Genomic DNA, 13523 nt, shown 5'->3' on the forward strand with positions numbered 1-13523 from the left:
TTTCCCTGAGCTCAGCTGCCAGAGGTTTCCCCACAGATAAGAGGACACTGTGCCCACCATTCCACGCTCCACGTTCCTAGTGGACTGGCACCTGATCCCCCTCTGCTGCCAGGGAAGAACTGGCTCTGCCAGTGAGGGTCTGGGTAGCTGCCTGACGGCAGGCTGTCTTCCTCCACTGGGAAATAGCCGGAAACTAGGTCACTGAGTGCCCAGCTTGGAGCTCTTTTCAGAGGTCACCCTGCCATTGTCCCAAATCCCACACCACTGGAGAGAGAAGTGAGGGAAGCCCAACCAGGCTGGCCGGTCACTTAACAAGGTTGGTGAGTTTTGACAAGCATCACCCTCCTCGTCCCAGGCCAGAGCCCAGACAACAGCTTAGTTCTCACAGGGAGGTGCCCCTGCAGGGTGACAGTGATGAATCACAACATTCTGGGATGGCCCTGTCCGGGGTGAAGAGCAGACCTGGGAAGAAATGGCTCTACCCAAAGCCATGTCCAACACTTCAGAAAGGTTTCAACAAATCTGCCGCAGGTGAAGTGTTATCTAAGACAGCCTCCCCCAGAGCAGCCAGGGAGGGAAAATAACCAGAAAGGGGCTGGGGAGAGGCTTAGTAACACGCTTGATGTGCAATCTACAGACCCCGGAGGGAGGGGGCTCAGTGTCACGCCTGCAACCCTGTGTGGAAGGAGCAGAGATAGGTGGGGTCCCATGACTTGCTACATAGCCAGCCAGCCTTGCCAAACTGGTGAGTTCCAAACCAACCAGAGGTCCTATCTCAATAATAACAAAAAACGTGGACTGGGCCTGAGGAATGCCACTCAAGATTGTCCTTTGGCCTCCACAGGCACACCACACACACACACACACACACACACACACACACACACACACACATTGGCAGAGGCCACCTGTTTGTTCTCGGCTGCCCAGACTCAAAATAACAACTTAGAAACTATATTGTTTAAATCACTGTTTGACCAGTCACTTAAGTGTATTGCTAGCTAGCTCTTTTATCTAGAATTAGCCCATTTCCATTATTTTATATTTTGCCATGAGGCTCATGGCCCACACGGCTTCTCACTGACTCTGCCTTCTTTCTCCCAGCATTCAGCTTAGGTTTCCCGCCTGGCTTCACTCTGTTAAGCCACTGAAAGCAGCTTCTTTATTAACCAATAGCAATAAAACATATTCACAGCTTACATCACCTCACACATCACACACACACACACACACACACACACACACACTCAGAGCAAACCTGCCGGCCTAACACACCAACACAGTTCTGTATTCAAGGAATACATCCCCACATTTCAACAAATAAAGATGTTTTTAGGCAAACTAACTAACCAGCTAAAAGCTGAGGGAAGTCAGTTTGTGCTGAGGAAGCACTGACCCATTCAGGCAGAAGGGAAATGATTCCAGATGGAATCTACACAAAAGAATAAAGAATCAAATCCAGAAAACAGGGGGTAATACACAAGGCTGCCACATGCACTCTTGGTTTGGTTTGGTTTTGAGACAGGGTCTCACTCTGTAGCTCTGACTAACCTGGAACTTGCTGTGTAAACCAGATCGACTTTGAACTTGAGAGATCCCCTGCCTCTGCCTCCCAAGTGCTGGGATTAAAGGCGTGCGCCACCACACTCAGCCTGCCTGCATGAGTTCTGAAATTTTGAAAGAGAAGACAGGAGACACCACTCACGGTTTGCTCCTGCCTGCCTTTTGTTCTATAGGAAACGTCAGCCCCACGAGGCTTCTGAGAGGACACCCAGGAGACGAGTTTAGGGGGGCCATGGTCATAGTGTTGTCATCCTACCAGCAGGCTGCCTGCCCCCACAGGTGTTGGCAAAGTCACTGCCTTCATCACAACAGCCTCGCTGGGATAGACCTTCTGGGTGTTGGTCCTGAGGGATGCCTTCACTACATCAGCTATCACGTGATCCATGTTCTGACCTTTTCTTTTCCTCCTCAATCTTAAGAGGCCCCTCTAAAGCTTCCTGAGATCTCATCCAGGGAGGGCTGCTATGCCCAAAGGATATCTGGGCAAGAGGGCCCCACTTTTCCCCTATTCTTCCCCGCACCACTCCGTGCAACCCAGCAGCAGCTGTCCTGCTGACTATGTCCCTGCCAATCCTAAGGGCTCAGGGCCAACAATCTGGTCCCAACAGCAAAATGACAAAGACACGTGACGACCAGGCTTTCCCTGCCCGTAAACCTCACCTGTACCTGGACACAGCAACACAAGATCAGGGACTTGCTGCCCCCTGGAGGCCAGAAAGAGAACTACTCAAGTCTGCACCACCAACCTCTCTTCAGGCTTCTAGAAGGATCAGAATCTGACTTTCTGCCTGGACAGCAGACTGTCCCCAGACAACAGATAGATGTGCAGAGCTTACCGTGACCTCAGAGATCTACAACCCCTCCCAGATAGATACCTTTTAGGGTGCTCAACGGGATTGAGTCCCCGGTGACCTCCTAAGGGTACTCTCTACCTTGCTTAGGCATCTAGAGGAAAGAACACAGGTGCCAAGGATGGAAACAGTTGGGTAGAGTCCTGGAATGGAGGGGGTGGAGTCTTAAGAAAGGGAAGCTTGCTTGGAGCAGGGTCATGTAGTGGGGCCAGGGCTGAGAAAGGGAGAGTCATACAGGAACTACCGCCCAGCCCACAGGACAGGAGTGGGCAAAGGCCTTGCCCCGAGACACATGAGGGACCAGTTATGTGGGATGAGACCTGGTCTGCTTTAACAGGTTGCCCTTGTCATTTGTGAAGAAAACCACAGAAGAACCAGCTGGGCAAGTCCTGACCTCCTGCTGAGGACCTGCCTGCCTTCCCTGGATGGGAAGAAGCAGAGGACCTGCCTGCCTTCCCTGGATGGGAAGAAGCAGAGGGCCTGCCTGCCTTCCCTGGATGGGAAGAAGCAGAGGCCTGCCTGCCTTCCCTGGATGGGAAGAAGCAGAGGGCCTGCCTGCCTTCCCTGGATGGGAAGAAGCAGAGGGCCTGCCTGCCTTCCCTGGATGGGAAGAAGCAGAGGGCCTGCCTGCCTTCCCTGGATGGGAAGAAGCAGAGGGCCTGCCTGCCTTCCCTGGATGGGAAGAAGCAGAGGGCCTGCCTGCCTTCCCTGGATGGGAAGAAGCAGAGGGGCTGCCTGCCTTCCCTGGATGGGAAGAAGCAGAGGGCCTGCCTGCCTTCCCTGGATGGGAAGAAGCAGAGGGCCTGCCTGCCTTCCCTGGATGGGAAGAAGCAGAGGGCCTGCCTGCCTTCCCTGGATGGGAAGAAGCAGAGGGCCTGCCTGCCTTCCCTGGATGGGAAGAAGCAGAGGGCCTGCCTGCCTTCCCTGGATGGGAAGAAGCAGAGGGGGCTGCCTGCCTTCCCTGGATGGGAAGAAGCAGAGGGCCTGCCTGCCTTCCCTGGATGGGAAGGAGCAGAGGGCCTGCCTGCCTTCCCTGGATGGGAAGGAGCAGAGGGCCTGCCTGCCTTCCCTGGATGGGAAGAAGCAGAGGGCCTGCCTGCCTTCCCTGGATGGGAAGGAGCAGAGGGCCTGCCTGCCTTCCCTGGATGGGAAGAAGCAGAGGGCCTGCCTGCCTTCCCTGGATGGGAAGAAGCAGAGGGGGCTGCCTGCCTTCCCTGGATGGGAAGAAGCAGAGGGCCTGCCTGCCTTCCCTGGATGGGAAGAAGCAGAGGGCCTGCCTGCCTTCCCTGGATGGGAAGAAGCAGAGGGCCTGCCTGCCTTCCCTGGATGGGAAGAAGCAGAGGGCCTGCCTGCCTTCCCTGGATGGGAAGGAGCAGAGGGCCTGCCTGCCTTCCCTGGATGGGAAGAAGCAGAGGGCCTGCCTGCCTTCCCTGGATGGGAAGAAGCAGAGGGCCTGCCTGCCTTCCCTGGATGGGAAGAAGCAGAGGCTGCGGCTCACAGGCCCAACAGGGGCTAAGGCTGGAGCAAGGGCTGATGGTGTGAAAGGGAAAACCCAGAGGCCTGTGGTTCCAAAGCACCAGAGGCCAGTGAGCAGAGGAGGCTGGGGAGACAGGACAGGGTGGGCTGCTGGACACGCTAGAGACACATGTGGAAGGGGTACACAAATGCTCCTAGGGCCCATAAACTGTGGCCTGGAAATGTCAGGTGAGAAAAGCCAACCTGGGCCCATCCATTCTCAAAGCAAAAAGACCCTGTGGCATGCTCGTGTCAAGGGCTAGAGACCATCACCCATCACAGGCACAGAAAGAGCAACGGGAGCCCAGTTGCTTTTCCACTGGGTAGCCGTGCAGAGCTGAGAGGCGCCTCTGTCTAGGATAGCCAAGACACAGTGGAATATCCACTGGGAACACATGGAGTTGGGGCAGGCTCTGTTCTCCGTACCCTTAACCTGTACCCAGTGAGAGTTGGGTGTGTTCCAGATTAGCATCTGCGAGGCACATCTACCTGCCAAGGGGTGTCCTCTCTGAGCATGGGGCTTGTCCCTGAGGGACAGAGCTCAGGGAGGAGATGGCACTCACCACAGGGATGGATTTTAGGCGAGGCCAGCGAATCCCTCACTTCGAGTTTGGACAATGAGCAAGTGTACTCTGGAGTAAGGTGAGCAGAAGGCATGGTTTGATAATGGTACATGTCAGAGGCTCGGGATTCCTGTGCAGCTGATCTGATTCTTCCCTGGAAGAACGCAGACATTTAGTGATATCTGCAACATAGTTTTCAGAACTACAGCAGTCAGAGCACAGTAGAAACGCCAAGTGATCTGGGAGACAGAGCAGATGGTCGCAGCAACAGCTGCAGGCCAGAGTTCTGCAGAGCGGCCTGGATCTGTCTGCTCAGCATTGAGGGAGAAGACGAGATTGAGACTTCAGCAGAGACCTACAAAACCAAATGAATGCTCTAGCACTGACTGCGATTTAGACATTTCATAACACCTCGAAGGGCAAATGTGCCTGAGGACAGAATCAGCAAACTAAAGATAGACGAGAAGAAAGCACTGTGAGTGAATTACAGATGAGACCAAGGGAAACAGGGAGGATGAGAGGAGGGGTTCGAGAAGGATCAAAGCACATACAGCCAGAACCCAGACAGACGCAAGAGCATGGGGTTAGAGAAAGGCATAAGAGCCAACAGTTAGGGGCTGGAGAGATAGCTCTCTCTGAATCTAGAAGATAAAAACATTAAAAAATGAACTAGCCTGGCATTGGTGGCACATGACTTTAATCTTAGCACTTGGGAGGCAGAGGCAGGCAGATCTCTGAGTTCGAGGACAGCCTGGTCTATAGAATGAGTTCCAGGACAGCCAAGAGTACACAGAAACCCTGTCTTGAAAAACAAAAACAAAACATAAAAAATGAACTAAGTTGGGCACGGTAGCACATGTCTATAGTCCTAGCACTGAGGCAGGAATATCATGAGATCTCAGCCAGCCTAGACAACAAAGTAAAAAGGGGAAAGTGGATTTAGGAATTGGATGGAATGTCTTGATGGGATATGAATGGCTGATACACGCATTATTTGCAGCTTAGACACAAGGCACATTTCCCAAGATTGACCACATACTGGAGGAAAGAAGTCTCAGTTCCATCCCGAGAGCCGTATCCACTAACCATGGGTTGATTGACTTAGAAATGATAGGGAGGAAGCCCACAAACACTTGTGCGCCTGTGTTTATCCAGGATTTATTCACATGCTTCAGAACTGTCTCCTCACGGTGAGGTTTGCTAAGACTGCGCTGGGGAGTGTGGAGACAGACTGACGGCCAAACCTGGACGAGGACTGTGGTGTGCAAATGGGGGGTCTGTTTCTGTCATTCTTCTCAGTTCCCTGCAAGCTAGGGTCTGGAGGGACCTTGTCCTTTGTGGCAGGGGGGTGTGACCAAAAGGCTTCCGGGAGGTGGAGAAGTAACAGCTCTGCTCAGATCTGGAAGGCAAAAAAAAGATGCTTTAAGTCAAGCCCCAGAAGCCATAATCAATGTCAACACAACCTATCCACTTCTGCCTGGTGGGTAGGGGCATGAGGGACCTTGTATGTTATTCCCATGGTGAAAGGGAGTGCTTAAACATTTTAAGTGGGGAAAAACCTGTGTAGAGGTGGTGATCAAGAAACTACATCAGGACTGGAGCAGAACCTTGGGCCTCCTCTCTCGTCACCCTAGGGAAATCACTTAGATCACATCCCTCAGCTAAACAGCGCAGAGCAGAATTCCTCAAGCCCAGCACAGAGGTAGCGTCAGCAGGGTGGGCCTGGGCTGGAAGGATGAGAACATTGGGAAGGGATGGAGGGATGTGGTAGGAGAAAGAGGACGGTGTCCTGAGGTGGGTTAGGGTGATGGCTGTGAATCACAGAATAAACCTGCTGCGAATGTCTGTGAACTGAGGATGCTCTGGATACACTGCACAAATTATGTCTTCATAAACTGTTGTTTAAAACATATCTTAAATTTAATTTTATTTATGACATTGTGTGTGTGTTTGGTATGTGTGAGCGTGTGTGTGGTATGTGTGTGTGCATGTGTGGTATGTGTGAGCATGTGTGTCTGTGTGTTGTGGTATGGGTGTGTGGTGTGTGTGTGTGTGGTATGGGTGTATGTGGTGTGTGTGTGTGGTATGTGTGAGCACGGGTGTGGGGGGTATGGGTGTGTGTGGTATGTGTGGTATTGTGTGTGGTATGTGTGTGCGTGTGTGGTATGTGTGTGTGTGCGTGTGTGGTATGTGTGTGTGTGGTGTGTGTGTGTGGTGTGTGTGTGTGGTATGTGTGAGCACGGGTGTGGGGGGGTATGGGTGTGTGTGGTGTGTGTATTTGTAGTATGTGTAAGCACTGGTGTGTGTGGTATTGTGTGTGGTGTGTGTGTGTGAGTGTGTGGTGTGTGTGTGTGGTGTGTGAGTGTGTGGTGTGTGTGGTGTGTGGTGTGTGTGTGTGGTATGTGTGAGCACGGGTGTGGGGGGGTATGGGTGTGTGTGGTGTGTGTATTTGTAGTATGTGTAAGCACTGGTGTGTGTGGTATTGTGTGTGGTGTGTGTGTGTGAGTGTGTGGTGTGTGTGTGTGGTGTGTGAGTGTGTGGTGTGTGTGGTGTGTGGTGTGTGTGTGTGTGTGTGTGTGGTGTGCGTGTGTGGTATCTGTGAGCATGGGTGTGTGTTCCACAGCACCTGTACAGAGGTCAGATGACAACATTCAGGAATCTGTTCACTTTCATGTGGGTTCTGGGCATTGAACTCTGGTTATTAGGTTCATTAAGCCGTAACACCAATCCTAAAAACATTTTAAGCTGGTGCATGGATGGGAGGGTGTCCTTTGTGGACTAACAGGAACCTGGGCAAAAATCAGGACTTGAGGGCAAGACTTTTTCTATGATCCCTGTGGTGGTTTGAATAAGAATGGGCCCAGAGGCTTGTATGTGTATTTGAATGTGTATTTGTATTGTATGTGTATTTGAATACTTGTATGTGTATTTGAATGTGTATTTGTATTGTATGTGTATTTGAATACTTGTATGTGTATTTGAATGTGTATTTGTATTGTATGTGTATTTGAATACTTGTATGTGTATTTGAATGTGTATTTGTATTGTATGTGTATTTAAATGCTTAGTCATCAGGGAATGGCACTACTTGAGCAGGATTAGAGGTGTGGCCTTGTTGGAGGAAGTGGGTTGCTTTCTCTACCTGCTCCTTGCTGATCCAATTCTCGGCTCCTCCTCCAACACCATGTCTTCTCGAGTGCCGCCATGCTGATCATGAACTAAACTTCTGAAACTGTAAGCCAGCCCAAATAAAATGGTTTGTTTTATAAGAGTTGTCGTGGCCATGGTGTCTCTTCACAGCAATAGAACACTGACTAAGACAGGCCCCCAGGAGGAGTGGGAAGTCCATGCCCAGGAAGACTTCGAGGGCATGGACTGGTGCCACCCAGAAGCACCTGGGAAAGCTGCATGAGTCAGAAGTTTCCCTCGTGTGAGCTGACTGACGTGAGGGGCTACAGCCATCACCTGACATCCACACTCGTGGGTAGGGACAGCCTCACTCAAAATCCCAGGTCGATTTTAGCATCAAAGAGCAGCCAAACCATGCTGATTCTAAGCCAGGATGGGGCTGTCCTAGTTCCAGTCCCCCAGGTTATCCTAAGACCATACGTGTTGCAGAGACAAACCACATTTTACGGGAATGGAAACCTTAATTGGTGCAGACTCCCAAGTCCTCCCTGCCATGGTGAATAAAAGGTAGAAAGAGCTCTGCCTTCTCAGCCATGGTCCCTCTCAGTCCCGGGATACCTACAGCACCCAGCTCCAGCAGGGGAACATTCCACTGGGTGCTGGTAAAGTTGGTATTCCTCCCCTTCCCGCTCACAGGAGCCTGGGAAACAACCCATCTAATAAGGGCCTGAGAAGTTGCAATCTCACTACCGTCCAGCAGGTGGCAGCGTGGCACTGCAAACCCCACCTCTCCTTGTAGCTTGCCTATTGCAAGTTGGTTCTTGTTTTATGTTTTTATTTTATTTTGTTTTGTTTGTTTTGTTTTGTTGTCTCGTTATGTATCTCTAGTTGTCCTGGAACTCACTAAGAAGACCAGGCTGGCCTCAAACTCAGCAACCCACCTGCTTCTGCCTCCGAGGTGCTGGGATTATAGTCCTGTGCCCCCACTCCCAGCAGTCTCGCCCATTACAAACAGGTAGCTGACTTCAGACCCGTTCCCTGGTTTCCTTCAGAGCTGGTGACAGGTGATATTGAACGTTCTTGACTAACTGATTGTCTCTATTCCTTTCCTGTTGCCATGACAAACACCCCAACGAAAGCAACCACACAGAAGACGGGTTTGTTTTCTCTCAAAGTTTAAGTGGTGGGGAAACCAAGCTGGCAGGAGCTTGAAGCAGATGACATCATCATACCCACAGCCAGAATAAGAGAGCAACTGACTTATGCTGATGCCGCTGTCATTTTATACAGCCCAGTCTGTCTTCCCACCTCCGCTGTCACAATAAAGATCACACACATACACACACACACACACACATACACACACATACATACACACATACATACACACACATACACACATACACACATACATACACACACATACATACACACACATACATACACACACATACACACATATACATGCACACATACACATGCACACACATACACACACATACACACATACACACACATACATACGCACACACATACATACACACACACATACACACACTCACACACACAGAAATCCCCAAAGTTCCACCTCCCAGGTGATCATAGATTCTGTCAAGCAGGTAATTAACATTAACTGTCTAACTGGATAACATGTCTGCCCTCCTGGCTGGGAAAGTTTGGAAATCGCAAGCCCATCCCATCACCGACCCAGGTCATAGCTTTAATGCAATCTCCCTGGCAATGCCAGTGGCAGCCATGGTTAAAGTCTCAGGCAACACTTGAAGATCCACCTTGTCCCTGGCTGTGGCCCAGACTCTAGTGCACCCTGCTGACCCCCCATAACATCTCCGTGTCTTCACGACATCCGCTCAACATCACCCAAGGGCCTCACATCCACCATGTCCACAGAGACCCGTCCTCTATACACAGGTTGAGACTTGGAGCCCAGGCAAATAGTGCGCTCTCCCCAGCCTCCCACAGCCCTCCTAGACTGGAGCAGACACAGGCACAGGCCCCCCTTCTCCTTCCCACCTACACAGCTATGGCCATGGGAGTGGTCTTTAAAATACTCTCCTGGACGTCTCCCTGTAGCCAACCTATAGTTTCCTTTGTATTTTAGTAAATAAAGTTTGCCTGAAGTTCAGAGAGTTAAACAGCCGCACTGGTCAGCCTTACAGACCAGGCAGTGGTGACACACACCTTTAATCCCAGTAGACAAACTAGTTTGCCATAGAAACCAGGCAGTAGTGGTACATGCCTTTAATCCCAGCCCTAGAGAGGGATATAGGATGGGAGGAGACAGCTCTCACTCACAGTCTTATTTTGAGGATTCTTGGAGGCAGGGTCACCATTTCATTCTGAGGTACAGGTGAGAGTCAGTGGCTGCTGTTTTGCTTTTCTGACTCTCAGGTTAAATCCCAATTTCTGTCTCTGGGTTTTTATTAATGGTGCCACACCAACCTCCCTGTCTTCCAAAAGGACAGACTCCCCTGGACAGCATCAGCATCTGGTGCTGTTGCTATGTGCCTCTACTCTGGATCCCAGTGGCCCCTGCTACTCACCTTGTCGCCTTCGCCTCTTCTGATGACCTGATCATCCTATGTCCCAGTCTGTGGGCCTAACCAGATCTGGGCCCAATCACCCTGGTTCTCCACCAACTCCCACATCTCCCTGCCATCAGCGCAGGGGCAGGCTCTTAGAAAAGGTCTCACAGAGACACATCATCCTTTGGGTCTGTCCTCCACAACATAGCTGGCCACATGGCGAGCCAGCTCAGAGCAATCAAGAAGTGGTTGTCTGGCCTCTTTCTCTCTCAGACGCAGAGTAAACCCTGATGTGGCTGAAGCATAGATGCTCATCTTTCTATCTGTGTTCTTTTGGGGAGGAACGTTAAGACGGTTTCTCTGTGTAACAGCCATGGCTATCCTGGAACTCACAGAGATCCACCCACCTTTGCCTCCTGAATGCTGGGATTAAAGGCATGTGCCACCATGCCTGGCTCTTCTGTGTTCTTGCAATGGCCTAGAGCCCCAGAACCTTCCGGCAAATGCATGGCTCTCACCCACTCACTTCACAGATGTGCAGCATGTATCTGTGCATCCTTGGAGATGCTCAGCGACTGAATCATTCTCTCTTCCTGGTGAAACTCAGAACAGAGAGGTTAATTGACTCTGCCAAAGTCACACAGCATGGCCTTCTGAGTGGTTCCGCCTTGTGCTGGAAGCCAGAGTGGCCCCATCTCTCACCTTAGTGAAGAGAATCCTGCTGAAACCACAGAGCCCTAGGGGGTTTCACACCTTGGGAGGCTCTGGTCAAAGCGCTAAGCCCCTCAGCAGCCTTCACAGATGGGGCTTCAGTTGGCAAACATGGAGGAAGGCCAGCCAGCAGCTCCTCCTCATGTTCTGTAGGCAGAAAGGGAGCCTTGGGTACTAGCCTCCTACCTCATGTGACATGAAAAAACGCCACCTGCTCTGCCCCTCCCAGTCTCAGGCAGTCTGAGCCTCCAGACCCAGGGCAGACTTCGGCTTCAAGGCTCACACCCCTAGAGGAAAGATGAACCAATGCCCTGCACAGCCCCTGCTTCTGAGTGGGGCCGACAATATTGGAAACCAGTTGGGGCACACGAAGCACTCAGATCTAGGCTACCTGTTGTGTTGTGTGGAGAGATGTCTGGGCTGAGATTGCAGCCTCGACAGGTAAAGGCAATCCCACTTGCTCATCAACAAGAAGTCTGGTTCCTTCTGCAGCGACCTCTGATCGGCCTTTAAATTCTAACTCCTCTTCCCAGTCAAAACTGAGAAAATCTGTCCTATTCTTCCCCCAGGACAAGACTGAGAATCCTTCACCCGAGAAGTCAAGTGAGGGAAACGAGAGGCTGTCTGTCTTGAGCAAAAGGTTTCATCCCCAATGCCGGTCCTCACCTCAAACCAGAACTTAAGGAGACTGCGGGAGCCACATTGGGACGCACTTGGTGGTGGAGCGACAGACCTGGCTAAAGGACGGACGCCTTCAGGAAGGTGAGAACTGAACCCATAGGGCCAGACCTGTGATCACCTGCCCAGGCTATGCCTTACCAAGTCTGTGTGTCCGCCGGCCCCGCCGGAGAGCCGGAGGAGAACACGGCAGAAAGCTACCGCTCGGCTCCTGCGGGTGATCCCAAAACAAGGCAAGACTGAAACCGGTATCCCAGGACCAGAACTTTTGGGGAGGCGACCACTCTTCCCCCCCCCGCCCCGAAGAAAACAAGAGATGGCAATTGAGACACCAAGAAGCGGGCTAGCCTCTCCCGGGTCCCAAGGCTTCCATCTTCCATCTCTAGGCTTGTAGCAGACGGAGCAGGGCTGGGAAGATGCGGACAGCAGGTCCCCTCTGATTGGACGACGCGAAGTCCCAGCCGGCACCTCAGCAGCTTAAAAACGAAGCCCGGACGAGCAGGAGCTAGAGCGGCCCCGGCCGGCCTTGCGCCTTGGCGCAGAAGTGCAGAAGGGGTGGCTGGAGGCCGGAGAGGCCACGCGGAGGCCCAGGGACCGACAGACAGCCGAGCAGCCAGACGTGCCCGCAGGGCAGGAAGCCGCACTGAGGTAGCAGGCTCCAGATGGTCATGGCCGAGCTCAAGTCGTTGTCCGGGGACGCGTACCTGGCACTGAGCCACGGCTACACCGCTGCCGGTCACGCCTACCCAGCGGCGCGTGGGCCAGAGACTACACGCGGCTTTGGTGCATCCGGTCCAGGTAGCGACCTCCCCGCGACGCCTGCTTCCCGCGTCCCCACCGCGACGGTCGAGAGCAGCGGGGAGCAGAGCGGCGACGAGGACGACGCCTTCGAGAGGCGGCGGCGGCGGCGAGGGCCCGGGGTCTCGGTGGACACACGGCGGCGGCCCCGGGAGCAGCGCTCACTACGGCTCAGCATCAACGCGCGCGAACGGCGGCGAATGCACGACCTGAACGACGCGCTGGACGGACTGCGCGCAGTCATCCCGTATGCGCACAGCCCGTCGGTGCGCAAGCTCTCCAAGATCGCTACGCTGCTGCTGGCCAAGAACTACATCCTCATGCAGGCTCAGGCCCTGGAGGAGATGCGGCGCCTAGTGGCCTACCTCAACCAAGGCCACGGGCTCGCTGCGCCTGTGGCCGCCACGCCTCTGACGCCCTTCGGCCAGGCAGCGGTCTACCCGTTCTCGGCGAGCTCGGCGCTCGGGCCCTGCCCAGACAAGTGCGCCGCCTTCTCCGGATCGCCCTCGGCGCTTTGCAAACACTGCGGCGAGAAGGCCTGACCGTGCCGAGCCCCTCCACAGCCGCCTTTCTATTTAGACTACCACCTGTCCCCACTGGCGGGACCCTATGGGGAGAGGGCAGCCGGACCCCGGACCCTGTTTGCAGAACTGTTGGGTGTAGAACCCGAAGTCGGTCCTGGCAGAGTCAGAGGACTCTCCAGACACCGCCGCAGCCAGAGAGCTCTCTCAAGGTCCGCTAGGCGTTGTCAGCGCAGTAGGGGTGAGGATGACAGGTTACCAGCTGTGCGCCAAAAGAAAGCCAAGGTAGGAAACAGGTAGTGGCTGGTCCCACTTCTGACAGGTGACTCGGCCCAAGGCTCAGGAGCGCAGACACCGAGCACTTCCTAGCACTAGGGATCGTCCTCTGCTCCAATCCCTTCTAGGCCGATCTGCAGGGTCTTGCTCCAACTAGGCGTGTTCCGCAGGATGGGTGTGGCTCCTCACTGAGGGACCTCTGATGGCCCCAAGACTCCGGACCGGGCTGCTGAGAGAGGTTCCACCGCGGTCCTATGCAACAGAAGTGAGGGCAGATGTAGGAACCCAGGAGATGAAGTCTGCAGCATTTTCCATGTATAAACGTGTTCTGTAACGTTCTTTCCTGCCCAGAGGCTCAGGAAACCCACTCTGGCC

The 13523-nt window shown here is 53.2% G+C and overlaps 1 protein-coding gene across 1 annotated transcript; it reads left to right on the top strand.

The window, feature by feature from the left end:
* The first annotated feature begins 12221 nt into the window (after positions 1-12221).
* Positions 12222-12913, top strand: Bhlhe23 (basic helix-loop-helix family member e23). Its single transcript, XM_041641663.1, has one exon. It carries the CDS (start codon positions 12222-12224, stop codon positions 12891-12893), a length of 672 nt encoding a protein of 223 aa, XP_041497597.1. The 3' UTR covers positions 12894-12913.
* Positions 12914-13523: the final 610 nt, after the last annotated feature.

This window comes from Microtus oregoni, unplaced genomic scaffold (genome assembly GCF_018167655.1).
Source record: "Microtus oregoni isolate MIOR12 unplaced genomic scaffold, Mior012 000071F_ref0000514, whole genome shotgun sequence".
NCBI lineage: Eukaryota > Metazoa > Chordata > Mammalia > Rodentia > Cricetidae > Microtus > Microtus oregoni.

Excerpts from the sequence above, each read along its gene's own strand:
- Bhlhe23 (XM_041641663.1), top strand. The coding sequence starts at position 12,222 with ATGGCCGAGCTCAAGTCGTTGTCCGGGGACGCGTACCTGGCACTGAGC.